We start from the raw sequence: 25,187 nt of genomic DNA on the forward strand, positions 1-25,187 counted from the left end.
TGTGTGTTTTTAACTGAGGTAAAAGCCTCAATATAACATTCCCTAAACAGTTTTTACAGTTCAGTAGTATTAACTGTGTTCATATTGTTGTGGACATCTCTGGAACTTTTTCGTCTTGCACAACTTAAACTCTGTCCCCATTAGACAACAACATCCCATCCCCGAAGCCCCCAGCCCAGGCAGCCACCATTCTGCTTTCTGTCTCTGTGACTGTGACAACTTGAGATATCTTGGATAAGTGGAATCGTGCAGAATGTGTCTTTTTGTGACTGGCTTGTTTCACTGAGCGTCATGTCCTCAAGGTTCATTGATGCCGCTGCGCATGTGAGAATCCCTTTCTTTCTTAAGGCTGAATTACACTCCATCGGATACATATACCGCTTTTTCTTTCTTTATTCATCTGCTGATGGACATTGGGTTGCTTTTACCTCTTGGCTGTTGTGAATAGTGCTACAATGAACATGGGTTTGCACATGACTCTTCAGGATCCTGCTTCCATTGCTTTTGGGTATATTCCCGGATGTGAAATTGCTGGATCATATGATAATTCTATTTTTAATTTGTGAGGAAACTCCATACTGTTTTCCTTGGTGGCTGTACCAGTTTGCATTCCCACCAACAGCGTACAAGGGTTCCAGTTTCTTTGCCCAACACCCCTCCCTTCCTTCTTTCCTAGCAGCTATCTTAATGGATATAAGGTGATAGCTCATTGTGGTTTTGATTTGCATTAATGGTTAGTGCATCTTCCCATATATTTGTTGGCCGTAACATGGATTTTTAAGTGTAGGAGCTTATATTGGATTTATTGAAGAATCTTAGTAAATGTGTACGTCTTTCATTATTTTTTTTTTTGGTTTGGACTTGGTGATATTTAAACATGAAACTACTCCTAGGAATGATTTCTTTCAACTGCTAAGTTGTCAGTTGGGTTTGAATGAACCAGCGTTGGCAGTAGAGATGGGGAATGCTATTTTAAAGACCAGTGTCTTCTTAAAGGAATCTTGATTATAAAAAAGAAGAGTTATTTTTAGATTTGAGCTACATTATATATAGGTAGTCTTTTTTAATAATAGGGTATAAGAAGTAGAAGCAATCACTGTCATCCTCTTTTTGGTGGTTGTTCTGGATTACAGCAACACGGGCAGCAGGGTGACTCCAAAGTGCTCTGTGTTTCTGTCCAGCCATCTGCCCTGTTTCTTCCGTTCCTCCCGAAAGGCACAAGCTCAGGTCTAGGGGCTCCTGTTGGCCGAACTGGTCTGGCTCCGCGTTCCTATATCAGAAATGCCCTGGTTCTTCGGAGGTTGTTCGGCTATGTCCCAAATCTTCCAAAGATGCAACTCTTAAGTCTGAAGGGAGAATTTGTGGGTCTTATATATTTGAGCTCAAAACCTCCAAATGGAATCATTTTAATATGCGTTTTCTTGAGAATTATGTTAATTAATAATTGCTTCATACATTATTCAAGGAAAACTTATTTTGTATCACTGATAGCTCTTGTAATCTTATATAAAGATATGCTAATGGATTTAATTAAAATAATTATACTGAATAATGTAGCCTGAACTTTATCCTAAAATAGTGTCTATTAATCATCATCAGTAGTAACAGTTTTAGCCAGAGAGACACTTACAACATTAAACTGATACTGGGTAGAAGGTGCATTTTTTATTTTGTTTTATGGCTTGGATTAAGTTGGCATTCTCACGACCTGCATGATGATTAAATTTGCTTAGAGGAGAGTATGCAATTTATTTAATTTCTTCAACCTGAACTATTTCAGCAGTTAGAAAACTTCTAGCATTTTCTGCCACTTCATAATCCTTTCTATATATTTAATCTTTCTTTCCCTCCGAAACTGTAGTTTCAAGATGCTTCTTGTCTGTTTGATTCAGGTCTGACCTTACTCCCCCCACCCGAGCTGCGATTGCTGGATATCATGAGTTCTTGATTGCCAGGATATTAGGCAATGGACTCACTTTTAGGAGGGGCCCTTAGCAACTTGCCTGTCTTTTAAGAGAAACAGAAATAGCTTTACTGCTGGCCGTGGTTCTTTCTAATTTTGTTTCTGGTATCTTTGCGCTGCTCACTGGCTTTCAATCAGTGCTTAGTGGTGGGGAGCCCTGTTGTATTTGGAGGTGATTTCAGTTTTACCTAAAGCTTCGTGTGCCAGGGTGTGCAGGGGACTCAGGCGTGTGTCCCCAGCATGCCAATATACACGTGTCTGTTCCCCAGAGGTCCAAGTACATTTAGAATTGGACTGGTCCATCCTCAGGTGGGCAGATGAAAGCTTTGCCAAGTTCAAAGAGAAAAGCAAGCTAGGACTTAAAATGCCATTACATTAATTTGCTTAGGTTTAAAGTCGAACCTGAAGAAATAACTTTCTTAGAAAGCAAACATTGATTTGATAAGTACAGTTATGTCTTAAAAGACAGGAGATGAGTAAACAAAGCTAAACACAGTGAAGTCATCTAAATTCCTATATTGTGCTGTTCTCTTCCTGGCTAGGCCGTGTCAGAATGGGGGTACTCTGACGGGTTATGTGGCAATTTATTTAGAGAGAGTGCATGCTCGAATGGGGAGAGGGGCAGAGGGAGAGGAAGAGAGAATCTCAAGTGGACACAGCGCTGGGCATAGAGCCCGATTGGGGTGGGGCTCGCCCTCATGACCCTGAGATCATGACCTGAGCCGAAATCAAGAGTCAGATGCTCAACGGACTGAGCCCCCCAGGCGCCCCTCAACTCTGTCTCCTGATGCATCCCGTAGACCTTGTGCCCCTCCACTCCTGTCCCCCAGGCCACACCCCAGTGAACTGATTAGTGATTGTCACCCTGGTGCATGGAGCCCTGCCAAGGCGCTGTGGGCCGGGGGCCTGCTGGCGTGCTGGCCCCGAGCAAGATTTTGTTTAAATAACAAACCAATTTTTAAAAAATAATAAAAATAGGATAAGAGAAGAAAAAAAATCCTCAAATGCCTCCTATTCCTGTTATCCTGAATTCTGTGATATGGCAAATTATTCTTCTCCGTATTTACTACTTTGTATAGAACTTTATAAATGAAAGTTTCCACCGAATGTGAAGTCATATTTGAGAGTTGTACACGCTCAAGAGGGTTTCCATGCCAGCATCGCACACATCCCGTGTTCTCCCGCCCTACCACGGGTGGCAGCAGTGGCCACCGTCTGTTGAACGCCCGCGATGTGTTTGGGAGAGCATGCTGAGCGTATCATGCACGCAGCGTCATTCCATCCTGCCAACAGTCTCTGGACGCCGGTGCTAGTAACCAGCACGTTTTACCAGTGAGAACCACTCACAGGACGTGCCGTCTTCCTAGGTTCCCACAGCGAGTGGCGGAGGCAGGCTTTGTGTGCACACGGCTTGGCTCTGGGACCTGTGTCCGTGTCCCAGGTACGGCGCTGCCTCCCGTGCGTCACGCCGGCGTGGGTTCTCTTGCCTGCATCCGGGACTTTCTGTCCTGGAGGGGTCTTTCTGCCGATGAGATGCCACCCAGCACTGTCTCTCGTCCGTGCAGGAGCCCTCACTCTGTTTTCCTGTGCTCTACACCTTGGAAAGCTCTCGAAGCAGCTGCTCCTTCTCCTTGAAAGAGACCTGAATTTAGTGAAGCAGCCTAACTCCACAGAGAAAATGAAGCCTTTTAGTGCAAGCATGAGCAGAAACCCAAATACTTGAGGTTCTTGACAAATAACCAATATTAGAAACAGGCAGAGCTAGTTTTTCGGTTGGGAAAGTCAGAGCCCACGGTGGCACGGACATCAGCGTCCCTGCCTCTTCTGTCCGGCTCATCAGACTGGAGGGGATAGAGTTGTTTCTTTTGGCTGAGGGTGGGGATTTCTGTGGGCGCAAAGCAAACAGGTGGAGTGTCTCTTGAGAATTAAGAGGTGATTTTATTTTATTTTATTTTTTTTTTTTTTAATTTTTTTTTTTTTTTTTTTTTATATTTTTTTTTTTTTCGAGAGAGAGAATGAGAGACAGAGAGCATGAGAGGGAGGAGGGTCAGAGGGAGAAGCAGACTCCCTGCTGAGCAGGGAGCCTGATGTGGGACTCGATCCCGGGACTCCAGGATCATGACCTGAGCCGAAGGCAGTCGCTTAACCAACTGAGCCACCCAGGCGCCCAAGAGGTGATTTTATATAGAGCTCTGTCCGTCTGGATGTCATGGGGTGTCTGCTGTGTGTGAGAGCCTCGGCAGGGCTTGAGGGAGCCCAGAGAGGAGGACTAGCCCCGCCGTACCTCAGCAGCTCTGGTCTGGGGACACAGACACACCAGCTTTCTCTTCCAGCCCGGAGCAGGAGTCTCTCTGGACGCCCAACCAGAATCCATGTGTCTTGAAGAAAACGATGTCTAAGCGACAGATGGAGGAGTAATCAGGGGTTAACTCTGAGTGCTTTGGGGCGACAGAGGGAGTAGCGTTCAGGGAAGCAGTGGTCCAGGGAGAGGGAACACTCGTGCACCCCCTGCTGGCTGGAAGGGACTCCACCGGTTGGAGAGGGTCAGAGGCAGGTCGAGGCCTCTGAGCAGAGACCCCGGGGAGGTGGAGGCAGAGCCTCTGAGGGTGCTCGCTAGTCGGGCTGGTACCCCAAGACTTGGGTGATGCATCAAAGTCTCTACGTGAGAAGTGCATCTGATCTCAGGAAAGCTGCTCTGGCTGCAGCCTGAGGTGTGAGCTTGAGGGGGTCCACGTAGAGGCGGGAGGTCAGACGGGAGGCTGCGGCAGCAGTGACAGAGACAGATGGACCTGGACCAGGTCATAGAAACCGTAGGAGTGGAGAAGGTGGTAGAACCACGGGCACGTAATGGTAAGGCTCCACCGCGCTTTGTGATTGGTCCGGAGCGGCTGTGAAGCAGAGGGAGCATCCCGGTGAGGCTGTGACCTGGGGACTCCGCCGTGCGGCGCCCTGAGCTGCGGCGTCCCGGGAAGGTCAGGTGGCGGACTGGCCTGTGGCAGGTGGAGTCTGCAGCTTCTGTGGGACAGCCACGCGCAGAAGCGCCGTGGCCGTTGTGTGTGGGTGTGACGCGCAGGAGGAAGGTGGGGTCCCTCAGGGCTGTGTGGAGGAAGGACAGAAGTCTAGAATGGGACTCCAAGGATACCCACCTTCAAAGGGGTGGTGGGGACGGGGCCCTGCACAGAAGGCGGGGGAGGAGTGAGCACGGAGGAAGGCCAGGCAGGTGAGGGAAGGCTCACCTAGGCTGAGGCCACTGGCCTCCTTGGTGGGAATGGAGACGAGGTGGGGCTGCAGAGGGGCTACGGAGGGCAGAGGTGGGAGTGTGCTGGGCAGCAGGCACCGCGGGAGCCCGCAGCGCGGGCACTGCCGGTACAGGATGGGAGGGAGGCGCCTGGGGCTCTCCTCCGGAGAGACCGGCGTGAGCTCACATGCAGAGGGAAGGAGCCAGCTGATGTGAGGACTGAGTCACCTGGAAGGAGGAGGGGTGACAGAGGGCAGAGGGTCCGCGCTGAGCCCAGGAGCAGGATTCAGTCCGTTGGAGGTGGACGCTCCCTCTCTCAGCCTGGGTGGTGCACAGATGTGTGGGCGCTCCTGGAGGCTCCGCTCTTTCTCCTGGTGGATTTTGTTCTTCTCGGAAGTAGGAAGTGAGATGGGTGGGGAGGGGTGGGGTCCCAGTCTTGAGGAGAACCATGAAGAAGGTGGGGTGTGAACGGGGATGGACACCAGGTACAAGAGGTTGGAGCCTGCTCGGCCCATTCTCTTCATTCCCTCTGTTCCGTCCTTGGTTACTTAAGCCGGGCTTGATGGCAGGTGCGTGGTCACCTCTGTTCTCTCTAAACCCCACGTACCTGTAGCACTGGCTGTAGGATCTTGGTCTGTTAGGCAGACTTCTGTGTTAGACAGTATTTTGGGGTCACAGTGGGCACATGTCCCTTTTGGTGGGCATCACTGTGACCTCTGGTTGGGCGGAAGCCCTAGGGAGCCCTGGCCCTGCCCTGGCGCTCAGTCTGCCTGGGTAATACGGCGCCCGGCCGTCCCATAAAGGCCCGTCCTGTTTGTCTCCGTCTGCTTCGCCCTCGTGAAATGGGGGTAAACCTGCAGTAACTCGATACATTGCAAAGTTGAATCTCATAGGAGGGAGTTGGGATCCCTTGATCTGGCTGGCATTGAAGGACAGGGTCAACAGCTAGAAAACAAGCCTTGGTGATTGTGCAGTGCAGAACACTGCTTTCCTGCCCCATCTCATCGAGCCAGTGCGGCACAGAGGTAGGCGGTGATGAGTCGTGTGCTGGCTTTGCGCTCACCGTGGACGTGCTCAGCCTTGCTCCAGATCCCAGCCATGTGAATCTGGACACACGACTTCTCTGCGTGCCTCTGCTCTGTCATCTGTGAAAGGGGATAGCAGACCTTTCTCATGTTCTTCTGAGGATGTATTGTGTCCATAGAGTGGAGCATCTAGAAGAGCCTGAGGCACGGACAGAATGTTCCCAAGCTACAAATTAGGAAACGTGAACTCATTTGAAGCAACGGGAATCGACCACTTACCTCTTAGGCACCAGTGTTGAGATTCAAGAACATTCTCTCAGGCCTTTTCCATGCCTGGCTACGCAGGCAATAAATATAGTTTTATTCATTTTGAAAATTAAGGTTCTGTTTGCGTAGAGTCATATAGTAGAGTGCCATCACCCCCTGCATTCCTGCTTCCCCCAGTGTAGACAAGCCCTCCTCCACCTCCAGGCTATAGGTGTGCCTTTTCCAGAGTGTTTTGAAGATGGAATCACATGGTATGTAGCCTTTTGAGTTTGTCTTGTTTTACTTCTCAGAGCGCATTTGAGATTCATCCATGTGGTGTGTAACAGGAGCTTGATTTTTTTTTTTTTTTATTACCGAGTAGTGTTGCATTGTATGGATTCACCTCTTGAGGGACTTTTGAGTAGTTTCTAGTTTTTGATGATTACAAATAAAACTACTGTAAACATGCACATGCAGGGTTTCGTGGGAGCGTTAGGTTTGCGGTTCATTGGGTCAAGACTCAGGAGTACAGTCGCTGGGCTGTATGGGGAGTGCATTTCTGACTTCATGAGAAACTGTCTTGTGCTTTTCTGCAGTTGCTGACCTTGTTTTGCATTCAGCCCAGCAGCCTACGCAACAGCACTTGAGATTGTCAGGTCTCTTTTTTTTTGCAATTCTAATAGGTGTTAGTGATATTTCACTGTGGTTTTAATTTGCATTTCCCTGGTGACTAATGATGCTGAGCATCTTTTCAAGGGCTTATTTGCCATCCATATATCTTCTTCGGCAAAGTGTCTTTTCAAATCTTTGGCCTATTTGGGGGGAAGACTGTTTTCTCATTATTGAGTTTTAAGTGTTCTTTGGATATGCTGTATACAAATCTTGATCAGATTCGTGTTTGCAATTACTTTCTCTTAGTGTGTGACTCATCTTTTATTATCTTTGCAGTGTGTTTTAAAGAGCAGAAGTTTTTATTTTGATGAACTACAGTTTATTTTTTTCTTTTACAAATTGTGCTTTTGGTATCCTACCTAAGAAATCGCTGCTTAGCCCATCACAAGTGTCTTCTAGAAGTTGTGTAGTTTTAAGTTTTATGTTTAAGATGTATGATCCACTTAAAGTTAATTTTTGTATAGGGTGTGAGGTGTGGACCCAGTTTCACTTGGTGGGGTGGGGGAGGGGCCTGTGTTCCTTTGTTGCAAACAGTTGACCATATATATTCAGGGTATTATGTTAAAGTGGGCTTTTGCTGTCAAAAAACAAAATTCAACTGAGTAAATTTGAAGATATAATTGGCCTTATTCAATGATTTACGAATTGGACAGTATCCCATCTAGCAAGTAGAAAGGAGCTCTGAAGAGCTGGACAAAATGAGACTTTTATAGGCAGAAGGAGACAGGGACAAGGAAAGAGCAGGCTACCTTTTCCTTCTTCGAGGGATGGAAGGGGTTGTCAGGTGGATTACCTCAATAGTACTGACCAGAAAGTTCCAGATTGACTAGTTTTTTTTTTTTTTTAAGATATTTATTTATTTGAGAGAGAGCACAAAAGCAGGGGGAGGGGCACAGGGAGAGGGAGAAGCAGGCTTCCTGCTGAGCAAGGAGCCTGACATGGTTGGGGCTCAATCCCAGGACCCTGGGATCATGTGACCTGAGCTGAAGGCAGATGCTTAACCGACTGGGCCACCTGGGCGCCCTCCAGATTGAGTAGTTTAATCTTACGTTCCTGGGAGAGGCTGAAACTGCAGTTTGTTTAGGTATGAAGCCTTGGTTTGCTGACATGGAGGTTAGTACAAGTGACTCCATTTTGACTGATTTATTTATTTTTTAATTATTATGTTAATCACCATACATTACATCATTAGTTTTAGATGTAGTGTTCCATGATTCGTTGTTTGTGCATAACACCCAGTGCTCCATGCAGAACGTGCCCTCTTTAATACCCATCACCAGGCTAACCCATCCTCCCACCCCCCTCCTCTCTAGAACCCTCAGTTTGTTTTTCAGAGTCCATCGTCTCTCATGGTTCGTCTGATTTATTTTTTTAAACACTACTTTTTTGCTTTCAGAAAATAATGCTAACAATTGTTTATGCAGTAAGTGTAGTATTTTCCAGTGTTCAAAGTGTTATCCTGTTTTCTTTTCAGCTTGATTTTGAACTTTAATACAACCTCTGGATGTCCTTGGCATGAGCATTATTTCCCCCATTTCATTCTGGGAGGTGGAGCCCAGCCTGGTACAAGGAGTTACGTAGAGTCACAGATTCTAGAGGGGGGCCCACCATGGTCAGAACACTTGAAAATCCACGAACTTTTCCCATCAGGGTGTAGCTGGGGCTCAGGCAGCCCACTAAACTGAGTTTTGATTCTGTCTCTGTTCAGTTCTCACGGTGTGATCAGGGGCAGAGGAATTATTTTCTCCATTGGCAGGTTCCTTGCTGTCCAACAGCCAGCTCCCTGTCAGACGTCTGTTGGAATGAAAGATAAAATATACAAGGGTCCTAGCGCAGCACATAGCATGTAGTAGGATCCATCATGATTACCATCACTCTTATTTTTTGAGACTGGATTTTCTGGATGATACAAGATATGAACATAAGAATAAAGTTACTAGAGAAAAAACACGGATTCCTAATTAAGGGATGCAAGGACATACAGAAAACAGTTTTGGAGTGGAACAAAGACAATCATTTTAGATGTTGAATGTGAAGGAACTGCAGTGATTTGAAAGGTAGGGAATTAGGGATTTGAATGGTAGGGAATCTGTGAAGACACAGATCTTCATCCGCCATAGCTTCATTAGGGTTAAGGAGAAAATCACACAAAAGCTTAGCACAGTATAGACATTCAGTCAACAGGCAATAACTGTTGGCCTCTGTTGAATTATTATGTGTCAAGATAACCAGGTAACAAATCACCATTGTTTGTGGATCAGAGGTTTTTTTCTTTGCTCTATTTTTGTTGTGTTTGGTAATCTCATCGTCTCATCTAGAAACTGATCTTTCCCTTCTTGCTATGTCTGTGGTTCTTCCTTGTAATTACAGATTTGTATTAACATTTGCCAGACTGTAATAGGCTCAGCATTCTTTGCTCTTGGTTTGCAGGGGGCAGCGTTGAAGTACTTGCCAACTATTGTCAACGATGTGAAGTTGGTGTTCGATCCCAAAGAGCTCAGGTAAGGAAGCACCTGAGGGGCAGGCTTCCCACGTCTTTCACTCTGCCTCCTTTCCCTGCAGGGAGCTTATGAGAGGCTCGAGGCTCAGTCTCATGCTGGCAGACATCAGTGCCCTGGATCATTCTAGAACAAACACATGCTGGTTGTGGTGTCTATGACACTTCCCTAATTGTGACTTTATATGGAAAAGACATCATCTGTCAACACAATATTTTCTTTAGAGGATTGCTTGTAGGCCAATGGGTAGATCATACAAATTTGGCATTTTGTATTCTTTTGAGGTTGAATTTCACAATGTGGTGGTTGGGTTTTTGTTTTGTCTTCAGCACCTAAAATATCTGACACTGGAGATTTACTGTGCACTCCCCTCCCCTGCCCCTCAGCATGCACAACCGCTCTTCATGCGCTCCTAACTGACGGACTGCAAGCCTCAGGCAGAATGGTCAGGAGTTGTCACTTAAGATAATATTAATAATATTAACAAAACCACAGCAAACCTCAGTTTCTTCATATCCTAGCCAACACTTGTTGTTGTCTCTCTTTTGGATTATAGCCCTTTGAGTGGGTATGAAGTGAAAAATAACATTTTAAAGCATCATTTTGTTGGATGAGATGTTGGTCCATATTGGATAATGGGCAATCTCCAACGTTCTGGTAGAGCTTAATCACCATTTAATAACCTTGCATCTTGGTACTGTCTTGAACACAGTGGGTCATTTTGCTGTATATCCCTAAACTCTTTTCACTTGTGTTTTTCATTATAGCAAAATGTTTACTGATTTCATCCTAAATGTTCCCATGGGTTTGCTGACCATTCAGAAGCTGTACTGCTTGATTGAAATCATTCACAGTGACCTCTTCACACACCACGGTGAGTCGAACCCTGAGAATCATGAAATTGTCACATCATTCATTGTCTAAAGGCCTTGTCCCTTCTCAATTCTCTCCTCCATGCCAACAGGAGTGGAGGTTGCAACCAATTAAAACAGCTCCATTACAAGACAGGAAGATTTAGCCCCTACAAGAAGAATGGTAATTGACACACAGTGGAGTAATAGATCATTGAAAGATGAAGGGGAAAACCTTGTAGTTTGTAATTTAGGTGTACACCAGAGCCCTAAAATAATCAGCTTACATTGTAGCCTTTAAGATGTGTGATTGTCTATCCTGGGGAGGCAATCACCTGCTTCCATTCAGATGATTGCAAAGAAAAATGTCAAGTTTTCTTTAAATTTAGAAATAATGGTTGTCTTTCCTCAATTTTGCATTCTTTGACAGGGTTTCCTCAAACCCTGCTCAAAGTAATAAGAATTTTAATGATTCCTCAACTCATTTATCCTGAGGAACACCTTCTATTTCCCCACGTTATCTCCCTACCCTTTTTATTAATCATTTTCTTTCTATTTGGACAGATTGAATTAATATTTTACACTTGTCAAGCAGTTTTATTGAAAGCTTAAAACCTTTGCATAATTCCACAACCTTTCTCATTTAGTAGAGGCAGATGTGGGGACCGTTGAGTGACATTCTGACTGAGAGGCACAGATTTCTACTCTTCTGTTTGTGTCCAGATATTTGGCTATTGCATTCGTTTTCTTTTGTCCCCGTGTGTGGTGTTTCAGGGATGGAGCAGCCTGGCCGGGGATTTCCTGTTGAGCTCCTGGCTGCGCCGAGAACTCAGTGTATGTCTAGATTAGTCTTTTGTATCTTCTGGGCTCCTGTACCCTGTGCTTTCCTGCTGGTTTTAACCTGATTTCTTGATTGAACTTTATCACTGCACTGGAGTTTACGCTTACTGCTAAGGCTTCTGTTAAGCAAAAATGTTAAGACTTCATTTGAGTGGGAGTGTTTCTTTTTGAGAGAAACCAGCAAACCAAGAAGTGAGTGTGTTTCTGCATCCCCTCCAAACCTCTGTGTCTGGGCCACAAGCCCATTGCTCACTTGCATAAATGAAAGTCAGCTCCATTGCCATAGGTTGGGATTCAAAAGTACATAAATCTCTTTAAGCTACCAGTCCCGACTGTCCATACTTTAAGGTCTCGTTGGAGGGCTGGGTCTTGAATTATTCATTCTCCAGGTGTCTTCTAAAGTTTGGTGAAACTATGGGGTTCAAGAGGGCATGATGATGGGGGTGATGCGTGGGGACTTCTGCTTCATTGTTTCTTTCCATATTGATGACATTTTATACCAGAACAAGTAAAATCCCCTGAAAGTTTTCTATTTGGATTATATTAGGTAGGTTATTGATGTCCCTTCTTCTAACCATCCAACCCCAAGACACACACCACCACCACCACCACCACTACCACCACCACAAACCACTTCACTGAATGAACAATTATCAATTAATAACAATTGTCAATGGATTGATTATACTTTTACTGACTGTTGATATAGGGAAGTCCTTCTTCCCTGTATTGCATAATTTCTGTTGCAAAACTTTGTGCCACATATCACTTCGCTGTCTTTGAATAAGGACCTAAAACATAAATGGTTCAATTAAGAATATTTAAAATAGGGACGCCTGGGTGGCTCAGTTGTTAAGCATCTGCCTTCGGCTCAGGTCATGATCCCAGGGTCCTGGGATCGAGTCCCACATCGGGCTCCCTGCTCAGCGGGAAGCCTGCTTCTCTTTCTCCCACTCCTCCTGCTTGTGTTCCCTCTCTCACTGTCTCTCTCTGTCAAAAAAATAAATAAATAAAATCTTAAAAAATGATTTTACTTCCTCATCTTAAAAAAATCTTAAAAAAAAGAATATTTAAAATAGAACTTCTTTTAAGAATACATTTCAAGGGAATGTTTTCTTCTAGTGAAACTTATCTTTATTTCCTTAGCTAGTAGAAAGCTGGAAGGGACTCTTTCTATTTATTTTTGGTAATTTTGTCAGCTGTGGTATTTGGTGATTGTCAGGTTGTGTGAAATATGTGAATCGAGACTGAGCGGGAGCTCTGAGAGCCACTGTTCACCTGAAGCCTCATGTCTTAGAAGCAGCCCCCCAGCTGCCCAGTCAGTAGCCTTGTCTTAAGCCACCACTCGCAGCCCAGACTCACTTCCAGATGCTCAGATGCTCACGGGTGATCCGGAAGTGTTTTAGAATACATTGTCCAATGTCCAATGTGAAAAAGCCCCACGCCCGCCCCCCTGCCTGCCTGCAGGCTTTAAGTGTTAAGAATCTTTCTGGGAAGGGATCCCGAAGACAACCCTGATTTTTCTCATCTGCAGGCTCCCTGCTTCTTCAAGGCGGCCTACAGCCGTCTTCTCTCCTTGTCAGGAAAGATGAATCAGTGGAAGTCTTCTGGTTGGTCTGTTCTCACAAAGATGTCATTACTTTTGTAAAGTATTCTCTGCCACATTTGGTATAAATCATTGAAGCCACAGTATTTTCTGATAAGATGTGATGGCCCTGATTTTCCTGCTTTGTTCCAGTTCTTCTTAATTTGTAACAATGGTCCTGGTCCTTGTGCTCTTCCTGATCCCAGTGGAGCCAGTCAGCCTACCACCCCACGTGTCCAGAGTTCTAGAACCAGATATAACCAGAGTTAGCTGCCTAAGCCACCGAAGCTGCTAGCCCGTAGTAAACGTTCTCTCGAGGATGTGGTCCAGGTGCATGACCACGTGGCTCCTCCAGGTTCCCCAGCGGGGGCTCCAGGCCCTATCTTTGCTCACCGGCATGTGTGTTGCCTTACTCATAGAAGGGACTGACTTAGTTGCTTTGCTCTAAAACGTTGCTTTCCTCCTCCCCCCAATATCGAATACATTCTATAGTTGGAGGTGTGTCCCTTCAGTGGGAGAGCCAGGCTGATGTGTGTGCAACAAGGCTGGCTGGGAACACTGACACTGGGATTGCTGTTCTGCAGAGAGGCCTTCCTTTGCCAGGTGCGGGTCCCAGTAAGCTGAGGCTTGCTGTGCCCTGTTGTTTCAGCCTTGTTTTCCCAACTGCTGCTTCTCTGTCCTCTGAAGGACACAGAAACGGAGGATGGATGATCCAGCTGAGTTTGCTAGGCTATGGCAGGAGATGTGTGTTTTGGCAGAGAGGGTCGTTTGACCCCAGTGGGTGTGGACACCTTAGCTGCTCTCACTGTCACTGTCCACGAACAGGTGTCCCAGCCGCTGTGCTCCTTCTGGATCAGGGCCTTGCGACTCCTGCTTCTTCTGCAGCCGCCACCCTGTTCGAAGGAAATGGGAGCTCTGCACAGAGCTGTCCCGCCCACGGCTTGTTTCCAGTTGCATCAGGGCTCCCGGCAGAACCTGGAACATAGTCTGCCTTACAGTTGTTGCAAGAGTGGCTGTGGCCTTGTCCCGACTTCTGTACGGGGGAGGCACGGCTTGTAATAGAGAGACCTCTCCCAGGTGTGAGAAGGCTCTTCAGGAGCTGGGGTGCGCCCGGTGGCCACGGCGGATGTCTGCCCCATAGTGTGCTGATAAAGCCAGCGCCAGGGCCCGGAGACTCGACTACTCACAGCGCGCGGTTGCCTGTCAGCGCCATCAGCCTTGACCTGAGCCTGTGGCCCTCTCCTTTAACTTTGATATGTAAAAATAAATAAATAAATGAATGAATGACTTGTTTGCATCATTTCTCCTACAAATGATTTTACTTCCTCATTAATCAAGAATTATGTATTTCTGAAGGCCTCTCTGTGATGAGGGCGGGGGGTACACAACAGGACTGAGTGCATGGGCTTTATGATCACACTGCCTGGCTTCAAATCCTGCCTCTAGGACCTGCTAACTCACTGACCTTCGACAAGTTACCCTCCTGGCTTCAGCTTCTTCACCTGCCCTGTTCTTGTTGCCTATATCCTACATTTTGAAGATGAATGTATGTATAGTGCTGTGATTTGCATCTCGCATTTAGGGCACAGTCAATCAGCTTTAGCTATGTCTCTCATTTTTGTGGGGGATTCAGTAAAAGATGGCAATTAAGATCTCACCCTCATCGGGGAGGGTAATTATCATGTCAAATACGAGCTAAAAGTCAATAGACCTGGATCAAATAAAGAAAAGGGTTATAGGGAGCTTCCTCCGAGAGGTGCTCTGATCACTCTGCACAGAACACCCCCAGCCACTCCACCCCAAGCCTGCTCCTGCCACTCCCCACCAACTGAAATCATGGCATAGTTTTTCTTTTTGGCTTGCTTTTTATCTCTGGTCTCTCCCTCGCATGAGAGATCCCTGAGCATGGCCTTCTTGTTCACATTGTAGCTGCTTGATCGCTGGCTCCTAGGACAGTGCTTGGCGTCAGGGACGTCCGCAGGGCATATCTTTGCATGAACAAAAATGGACTTGGATGTCCACATCCAGCACTTCTTCTCAGGGAGCAGCACAGAGAAGGAAGGGTGATCTGTTGAATACATATGTAGTGCATTTGATTTAGGGGAGGAGAGGTTGTGTGTTTGCACAGGGAAGCTGGCTGTCTCTCGTACTCTTGGCTCTGAATGGATCGATCATGGAGGAGGAAGGAGTTGTCTTTGAGGAGGAATAACATAAGGAGAGATGGAAAACGAAGACTCCTGAGGGACTTAAGCTGTGGAGGGTCATCCATGAGAAGTTTTGTAAAATCAAGATCATCTTTTTTGCTCCTGATTTGGTTCTTTCTCAGTTTTGTGGAAATGTGAGGTGGGGGAGGGGGACAGTTCAGCTCTACCTCTGGATTCAAGATAGATTTTGTTAAAATTATGGAAAGTTTTAATCAGAGAGAAAAATGGAAAGAAGAATGTAACATGCCTGCGGCCTCCTCACTGGGCTTCCAGACGTATCAAGTCCTGGTTGGTCTTGTTTTTATCTCTGTGCTCCTCCCCCAGATATTTTGAAGCAAATCCTAGCCACCACAGCATGTCATTTAGGATGGCTTTTCACAAGTACGGTGGTATTTAAAGAGCGAATGACTTTGTTTCGGGAAAGGGAGGATGTGCAAAGGGGCTGGTCCCCAGGCTGGCGTCTGCACTCCACCTTGGATGTTCCTGCTCCTGAGCGGAGGCGAAGGGCGTCCAACTCCTTAGCATGCTGTGCACGAGAGCCAATGAATGGGCGGTAATGGCTTCCAAGCGTTGTCTCGCGATGTGACTTGACTACTTGAAAGCTGGTTAAATAGATTATGTGCTTCACAAAAAGATGACTCTTGCATATAATCTGTGGTGTGGAGTGAGCAGATTTTCAAAGCAAGATACAAAGAGACAGAAAGGTCAGAGCTTCATAATTTGTGCATTTGTAGCTTTGTTCCCCTGTGATTATAGTGTTGCCCACATATCTGACAAAAGCTGTGAAAATTAAAGCTTAAATCCTATTATAGAAATGAAAAGTTTCAGAGTAATTAAATTAAAATAAACACTGGGACACCAAGGTTTAGGATTTATGCCCACAAAAATGTTTTACGTTAATGTTATAGCAATTGGGGAAAAAAGGAATCAACCTGAGATAGCATTAACTTTCAAATTAGTCAAGAGCATTGGACATACTTGCAAGATGCCTCTGAGTTAAGCCGAGAGAGCTTCTGGAACACACGCTCTCACCCACATGGGCTCCTTTCCACTGTGGCTCTGAACCGGAGACCTTTGGGAGAACTCATGCCAGTTAACGCTGTATCATCTTTGTCTTTCAGGAACTGACCTTTCCATATTCCCATATTGAAAGTGACCAAACCAACCGAAAGACTTTCTTTAGAGCTTATTATGTACTTAACCATTGTGTCTTAAATTTTTTGGGTTTTGCAAGGTAGGATAAGATTTGAAGAGTAAAGATGTGAAGACTTAGTGGCACGATAATCCCTTTATAGTCTTGACAGGAGTTTAATACTCTTGGTGGATTACGTTGTTTTAAGCTCGCTATTCATTGGCACCCCTTTGTTTGTTTTTCATTTTTGGGTTTGTTTTTTTCCCCTGATGGTTGGAATCTAGCAGTGAGTAGGAATGGGAAGTGTGCCATCCCCTCATTTTCTGGCCATTCCCATGGCTTTTTCTTTCAGTGTAGCAAACAGGCTCCTTTTAGACCGTGTTCGTCAGCCTCATAAAACTTATTTGTGTTCCATTTTTGAACAATACAGAGCTTCTTCAAAATGTAGGCCTAGAGAGCTTAAATTATTTTCCTCATGCTTATTTTCAAGGTGAATGATTCTTCCAGTTATCAAGCAGAGTGAAACTCTCCTTTTTAATGGTAGAAACATTAGTTACGGCAGCCCTTTGAAATCTGAGGGCAAAGGCTCAGAGACCAATGGGGCTAGCTATTAGGAAATATTGAAGTCAGATTTCCAGACTATTTTTGTTGTGATTAATCCCAGATATAAAATTTTTATTTCTTAAAATCACTCTATCAATCAACTGCTTCTGCTTTAAATTGTAGAAAGAATAGCTACATGTTTAATACAGATTTATAATAAAATATACCTTCTTAATGCTTCGATCCATAAACAAATCTAAATAAAATCTCTTGAGTTTCTCCACTGTGAAAAATGGAGAGAGATTTCTCTTGATTGAGGGGATCTTAAACCCAGAGCTACTCTGCAGTAGTTTTGTTAACTTGAGGGATATTGTACAGAAAGAAAAATTGGGGTTGGGGCCATCATGTGACACAGTCATGTAACGTTCCACATGTATAGCATTCTGGGATACTTTAATTAGTTAGTCGTGCTGATGACTTCTATGGAATGTTACTAGCTTTGAACCCCAAAGACCAGTTCTTGAAATAATGGTGGAATGTGAAATCATTTTCTCCTCTTCTATTTTTGAGACAATTTTAATCTTTATCTGTAAAGTACTGTACCTTTTTCATGCCTCATTCTATATATCACTCTATATCATTCATTATATGAGTGTTTGAAAAGACTATCTGTTAAAACAGTGCAGCCTTTTAGAAAGGGCTTATTGAGTCTAGGAGGGTGAACTCAATTTCATTTTCTTAATTATATCCATTTCCATTCCATTATAATTTGTTGAGCACCTACCATGTGCTCAGGACTATTGGTTAGCAAGTTTGATTCCTCTGAGAGGCTTCAGAGCCATCAGCTTAAAAATGTATAATTGGAAAAAGTAATTCTCTTAATTTACAGGTAAGGGCCCAGGAGTTAAGCAACAAGTCCTACTAATTTGTAAGCAAAAATCCCAAGCAGGGAGCTGTCCACCACTGTGGTGCTGATTAAGGAGTTGCCTTGTTAGAAATCCATCGCCCACTCTGTTCTTAAACTATTTCACATCCACTATATGAATAATACATTCTGAATACAGAACTCACTTCAAATGCCATATGGAACAAGATAAAATACAAATATATGAATAAACAAACATATAAATAAATGTAAAACTGTGCAAAAATAAATAAGCAAAATTGCAGTGTTGTGCTCATGGAGTTGTCCTGCTTTTTTCTTCTTTTTTTTGTGTGTGTGTTGGGACTCATATCTGTGATCAAACGGGTAGTTCCTCAGCTTGTATTTGGTCTGACCTTTATCATAGTCTGTTGATCCCTGGTTCTGTACGCACCTCTGGGTGGGCTCCTATCCCTGTTGCTTGATGTTGGGAGCAAGAAGAGCAACCTTAGAAGAGGCTGCCTCTATTGTCCTGTATCTGTTTATGCTCACACAGGGCATCAGGGCAGCAAGTCTCTGAGTCTCCCCAGTTCATGATTCCTTCCAAGCCATATGAGATTAGTTCTGTACCCGCATGATAGGTTACCTACAGTAACTTGCTTGGGACAGCTGGGGGGAGCCCCAGGTCTGTCTGTCATCTCCCAGGTTCTCCTTGAAGACCCCATTCTTTTTCTGTTGCGTAAACCCATCCCTGAGTGCACAGACCATCCCTCAAGATGGAGTGGATTGGACTATAGGGTTTTGACACTGTTTTTAACATATACATTTCATTGTCAGGGCAAACAGGAGTTTGTGGGCTTTTTGTTGTTGTTGCTGTTTGTGGGTTTGGTTTTTTTTTTTAATCTTAGCTGGTCAACTCAGTCTTGGAATCCAATTTATTTACAAAGAATCTACCACCATGAGAAAACATTTATGAAAATTTTAATCAGTACAAAGTTCAGAAGCTCCACTTAGGTGCAACAAATGTGGCTATGATGCTAAGCAACTCTCGTCTTTTCCATAAAGTGAATAAGATACAAGTTTGACAGAGCATAGTGGTCCTTGAAGCAGCAGTCCTCAGATTTCAGTATGGTCCTGTACATTTTTATGTAAGGAAGGCTAGAATGATCTAGAGAGTTTTTAGGAATATATAGAGTGACAGATGGCAGAAAGTGATCTGAACAAATGTGCGTAGTAACAGAACACTGTGTGTGTGCTGGAGTACATTGACCAAGACCTATGTTCTTGGCTACCTTCACTCTCCTGGTTAAAATAATGCACACCACACCCCAGCTCTGTATATTGTCTCTTTGTTTTCTCATCCTCTACATGGTAAGATTCTGCCTAAGGACTGGCAGACCTGTAGAATTCCTTCTGAACTTACCAAGCCACCTCCTTAATGCACTTCCATCTACCTACAGACTAGATTCCTGGCCTGACTGGCACTTCCCACATAATCTTCCCCAGGATTTTACTTGACTCTAATTTTTTCATCTAGTTTTTTCATCTACTTGTAAATGGGACTCATCTGTGATTTTTCTCTGCTGGTTGTTCGTTCATTTCTTTCTTCTGAAAAATTATTTATTACTACAATACAAATGAACGTTTAACTGCTATTATTAAACTTCTCAAAACTGAGGGATACAAAATAATCTGCTGTCCCATTCCTTCCTCCAAAAAGATGACACACTAGGTCCAGTGGCTTCATCCAGAAGATATCTTTGATCAGCTTCTTTTCCCATTGCTATACAATCTATGTGCTACCATGTTCTCCTTCCAATTTCCAAGATTCTTTTTTTTTTAAAGATTTTATTTACTTCAGTGAGAGAGACAGAGAAAGAGAGAGAGACAACATGAGCAGGAGGGGCAGAGGGAGTGGTAGAGAATCTCAAGCAGACTCCATGAGCGTGGAGCCTGCCATGGGGCTTGATCTCATGACCCTGAGATCATGACCTGAGCAGAAACCAAGAGTCAGACGCTCAACCGACTGTGCCACCCAGGCACCCCACGGATTCTTTTAATGTCATCCTGTCAATTAAAATTCCATGACATTGGATACCTCAAAGCTGACATGCAGATTATCTTATTTCTGATAATTTCAGCCAAGTGGCACTGAGGAGCTTTTGACCAAAATATTTATGAAGGTGTTACCAGATGATAGGAATAGAAATATGGTGCAGGGCAGTTGTATTTACTTGATTTCACAGACAAGGAGGAAAAATGGAAAAAGAAATGAAAAAGGAAATCAAAAAAGGAAAAATGACATACGTAGGGTTGCTCAATTTGAATTGATTCTCCTGGTACTACCAATGATTATGACATGTTACATTAAAATAATACTTGGAAAAATGTAATCTGCATTTGACATGTAAAGATTCCTGAACTACATGTGGGTACATGCATGTATCATTTATTCTAAGGAGCTGTGGCTTTGGGATCAGGCACCTAATTCTGGCTCGGCTGCTTAGTGGCGCAATCCCTGCACGTCCTTTCTCTGTGGCTCCTGGTACCCCCATCTGTCAATCTGGACATAAGTAGATGGCTCCTGTGATCCCTTCCATTGCTGACTCCCATTTTTCTGTTGTTTGAAGACTTGAGGGAGAAAATCATTTGAACAAATTGAATCATGTGGGTACAGAGTTCTTAGATAGTTGAAAAATAAGATGAGTGTCTATAACAAATGAGTAACAAGCATCCCCCATTTATATAGCTCCTTCTGTTTAATTCTCATTAAAAGTGTTAATCTGGATCTCAGTTCTGTGTAACAGGCTCAAGGTTATTAAATGCACTTTATGGATCATTTGTTTAATGTGACCAAACTAAAAATTAAGCAGCACATTACTCAGTGTTCATAATACGAATGTTTTAAATGGACAAATTCATTCTCGTATTTGCATCTTGCTTTCATGTAGAGCCATAATGGGGTTATAGACGGATATTCTACTTGGACATTTATAAGCTGATGATGCCTGTTGAATACCTTTTATAAAGATTAATATTTTTTACTTTGTGCCCATTACCAGAGCATTAATCATCATGGCTTCAGCCCGCACAGCTGAGGATGAACAGATGTCGATTTATTGCTGTCTGTAATCATAGTGGATCACACTGGGAGAGGGGGTTGTGGAGGGTGGCTGGGACCTCCGATCCCCACAGCTGATTTGTGTGGAGTCATTGTCCACTGGGCTGCCTGCATTTCCCTCGTCCGGCAGGGAAAATCAGAACTGTGCTAGCTAGTTCTGCTTCCCTGTGGGTTCTGTCTCTGGTTCGACTCCAACTATCCGGCGCTCCCAAGCCCTGTGGTCACATCCATGTGAAAAGAGATCTGATAGGAGAGATCTGCGGTGGCCTTCATTCTCCTTTCAGTGTTTAATGAACACCAGTTCATTAAAATGAGAAATCACACAGGAGGTCTTTAACATCTGCTTCCTAGCATACTCTAAGACCAGGCTGTCCAACAAAATGCAGTGTGAGGCACAAATGCAATTTATAATTTTCTAGAGGCTGCATTAAAAAAAAAGTACAATGCAATTGCTGAAATTAATTTTAATGATTTATCTAAAATACCATCTCAACATGACTTCAATCTAAATATTACTAATGACCTGGTTTCCATTCGTTTATTTCCAAACTGAGTCTCTGAAATCCAGTGTGTTTTTGACACCAATAACGCATCTCAATTTGGATGCTAAATTTTCATCACAGATACTTAATCTGTGTTTTGAACATTTCATAAAATTTTCCCCTGAAAAGTAAATTCCCATACTCAAGTTGTTCCAGTCTTCCATACTAATGTTTCCAATAAGCAAGTATCATTTTTTTACATTTACATTTTAATTACTTAAAAATTAACTAAATTTGAGTTCTATTCCTCTGCAGCACCAGCTGTATTTCAAGTGCGCCCTGGCTACCCTCTTAGATAGTGCAGCTCTGAGGCATTTGTCTTTGTGTACTTTTTGTTGAAAAGGCTGACTTTGTATAATGATATTTTTTCTGTTATTGTTATTGGCAGCTCCCATTTATTGAACGCTCCTATTTGCCAAATGCACACATTATATCATGTGATTCTCACAGCGAACCTCAGAGATAAACACAGTCCCATTTTGCATATAAAAAAGTTAAGGCTTAGAGAGTAGAGGTAACTTGCCCAAGATCCAAAGCAAAGAGTAAGCAGGGTGGATTTTATAATTTCCTAATGTGTGTGGGTAAGTTGAACCTTAATCAGAGTAAAGCCTTTCCCAAAATTGAAGAGTGACCCAGGTTCCGAGGCTTCCAGTCAAATATTTATTGTAGCTGTTTTCCAAATGGTTATGTGTGGGTAGTTGGTTAAAACATGTTTCCTGTTAAAATGTAAAGGTTTGTTTGTTTATTTGGGGGGGGGGTTGTCAGTTTCCCAGGGCATCTGCCTTGAACCTAATTGGACTATTGGCATCAATCATGGTAGAGAAATGGCACTCTGTTTATGGGGAAGGGTATTCAGGACACCGAGTTGGGACATTCAGAATATGAAAGGAGATTCTTCTTTCTCAGCTGTCAGAGACTGCATCTGATGCTTTAAAATTCTTCATTGCAGGCATGAATGTGTGTTTGCTCAGTGTGCATGTAGTGTGTATGTGTGGTGTGTGTGTAGTGAGTGCTGTGAGTGTGGTGTGTATGGGTGTGGTGTGAGTGAGGCTTATGTGTGGTGTGTATATGTCTGCGGTATGAGTGTGGTGTATGTAATGAGTGTGTGTGGTGTGTATGTGTGTTTGTGGTAGGAGTGTGTGGTGTGTGTGTGCTGTGTGTGTGTGTGTGGGGGGGTACTTTCCTCTGTGCTCTACAGTTTTTGTTTTGACCCATTGGTAAAATTTGAGAGACTTGCATGTCACTTGGAACTTGTGCCACCACTTCTTGAAGAAGCTGGAAATCACTGAAATGTGGAGTAAGAGACGCGCTTTGAGAGATGAGGTTGGGGACCCTGTGTCCCTTGGGCCCTGGCGGGGGCAGCTGTGGAGCTGGGACAGCACTGCAGGCACACCGGCTTCTTGCCGCACACCTGCCACTCAGTCCGGTGCACCTGGAACGGCGGACGGCCCACACCAGCTCTCCCACGTGTGTCCGCACATGCACACGTGTACCCGCACACTCCCGTCTGGGCTGGCTCGGAGGCCGTCCCGTGAAACTGGGTCACCAGAAATGGGAGAGATCTTGTTGTGATGCCTCTTCCCCTGATGTCTTCCAAGGACAGGGCAGGGCGGCTCTGACCACAGGTCCCTCCTTCTCACCAAACAGGAGGCGAGTGAGGTGGTTTACAGACCAAGAACAAGGGACACGTGTGACAGCTTCCTGCTAAGAGGAGCACACACACACATACACACACACATACACACACACAAAATCAGGTCTTAGTGTACGTGTGGGCGCTACTCCCCTTGGGTGAGAACAAGCCCTCTTCTCTCATGGAGATTGGATCCCTGCAAGGATTGTAGAACCAGTGGTCATTTGCGGTGGTCCACGCACCGGGTGTCTGGGGCCGTCCTGCACCCCGGTCTGTCCTTGGACCATCCTTCTGGCAGCATGGGCTCCTCCTCCTTCCAGTGGAGGGTGCTGCTCCCCTTCCCCACTTTACTGTGACCAGCTTCGGGTGGGGAGAGTGACGAAGGAAAGATGAGCTATATTCTCCTGTGGCTACTAGAAACATCCAGCTTGTGGTTATGGGTTCATCAGGAGGATGATTTTTATGTTCTCTGGAGGCTAAGAGAATGAAATGTCTTTCTCTGTGACAGAATGGCAGTGAAGTTTCCGGAAAGTGTTGTCATTTCTCATCAAGAGAAGCTGGATAACAAACAGGTGCAGCTAACACGCAGACCCCTGGCTTGGGGAGAAGGTGGGCGATCCCCCCGGGTAGCGGAAGGTGGCTGACAGCGTGTCCTGCCGAAGATGAACAGGGCAGCCGTCACTTCCTCACCCTGGAGTAATTCTGACAAATGACACTAACACACTCAATTACCTCTGAGAACGGGGCAGTCAGCAACTGCTTGTCCAGCATGACAGATAAATGGGGTGGTAAGAGATGGATTTTGGCTAGGGCACCTGGGTCCCGGTGCCTGGAGGGACATTTCTGCCATCTCTGAGTCCAGAACTGTGTTCCTCTGATTTTCTGAGACTGTTCATGGACACACTCCTCCTCCCACCCTGGACTGGCCTTCTACTTCTGTTGGGTTCCTCCTACGCTTGTTTTGTCCAGCTGACAGTCATTTGTTTTCCTTTATCGTGTTGTGGGGTCCAGGGCTTTGTGGCTCCAACTTCTCCCTCTGAGATGTCTTGGAAATCTGACTTCCCTCCAAGATGGTGGCCATGGTAGGGATGAACCAGTGGACGGGGCGACCAATGTCTTGGCCCCCTGGTGAGGGTGGTCAAGCTGGGTGGTGTGTTTTAGACAGAAGGGAATGGAGACCATCATCCTGGAGATGTCCCGCCAGGGGCTGTGGGGATGGACGCAAGTAGAGTTGGACCCGGACAGGTTTGCCAGAAGACCTTCCCAGCCTATTGGGTTCGAGGAGGTTGGTATGTAGTCTTTACACTGGATGTGGCCTTGTGGTTCAGGTCAGCATGTCAAGACCTACTGGGGGCAGATGTCATTTGTGAGTGTTGAGATTCTGTAGGAAAGACACTAGGCTTGGGGTGCTTCTGGGATTCATGTGTCCAGTGGGTCAGCATTTGGAACTGAATCATTTCCAGGCTGCCTTCGCTGACATGGGTAATTTTCTTGGGGCATTTCCCTTGGACTGGTTTGGTCTTGGGCTGCTCTCTGACACCTGTGCATGCTCCTACCCGGACCGCGGGCCTTGGCTCTTTGGAGCACTTCCCTTGTGCGTTTACGGGGCTGTTGGCTGAGAAGGTAAGGGAATCACGTGAGGGCCCCTGACATCCGTGAACACAAACATGGAGGGTCCTTCATGGTCCCCACAGGATAGCACCTCTCCACATGCTATGTGTCTTGCTCCCTGGCCTCCAGTGATTCCCAACATTACAGCCGGGAGGGTGGGCCTGGCCTCTGTCTTGAAGATGCATAACATGTCAGCACCTCACGCATTAAGTACTGACGACTCATTGTCAACAAGTGAAATCATATAATCACTGGACCAAACTCTTTCTGGAAAAATGGAGCTGCTGTTAGTCCTTTTCAGGGGATCAATCAAAATGGGATTTGAAAAAGCCTTAGCATGAGCTTCCTACATGCGGTTCCCTGGAAGTAGGTGGAACAGAAGGGTTTGTGCTATTTCTTTGTCCTTGTGGCTCCCGCCTGCACCCTTGGGCATCTATTACCGTGTGGTCCTTGGGGAAGTCTTCTAAGTGGGTCTCAGCATACTTGCAAGAACCATTTCAATGTTGCCTGCTCCATTTTTTTTTATTAAAAAAATTCAGGGAACAGCGCAAAACATGTTTTTATGTGTCATTAACGTAAGCCCTAAAATGTACAATCCTAAAAACAAGCTAAGGCTGTCTC

The 25,187-nt window shown here is 45.0% G+C and overlaps 1 protein-coding gene across 2 annotated transcripts in view; it reads left to right on the forward strand.

The window, feature by feature from the left end:
- Window positions 1–25,187, forward strand: part of DOCK1 (dedicator of cytokinesis 1) — a 487,093-nt gene that overhangs the window by 158,614 nt on the left and 303,292 nt on the right. For both annotated transcript variants that reach the window (XM_032423353.1, XM_032423354.1), the window contains exons 24-25: window positions 9,575–9,645; window positions 10,410–10,516. In XM_032423353.1, coding sequence (XP_032279244.1) covers window positions 9,575–9,645; window positions 10,410–10,516 — 178 coding nt within the window. The remainder of the gene's footprint in view (window positions 1–9,574; window positions 9,646–10,409; window positions 10,517–25,187) is intronic.

This window comes from Phoca vitulina, unplaced genomic scaffold (genome assembly GCF_004348235.1).
Source record: "Phoca vitulina isolate PV1807 unplaced genomic scaffold, GSC_HSeal_1.0 scaffold28, whole genome shotgun sequence".
Lineage (NCBI taxonomy): Eukaryota > Metazoa > Chordata > Mammalia > Carnivora > Phocidae > Phoca > Phoca vitulina.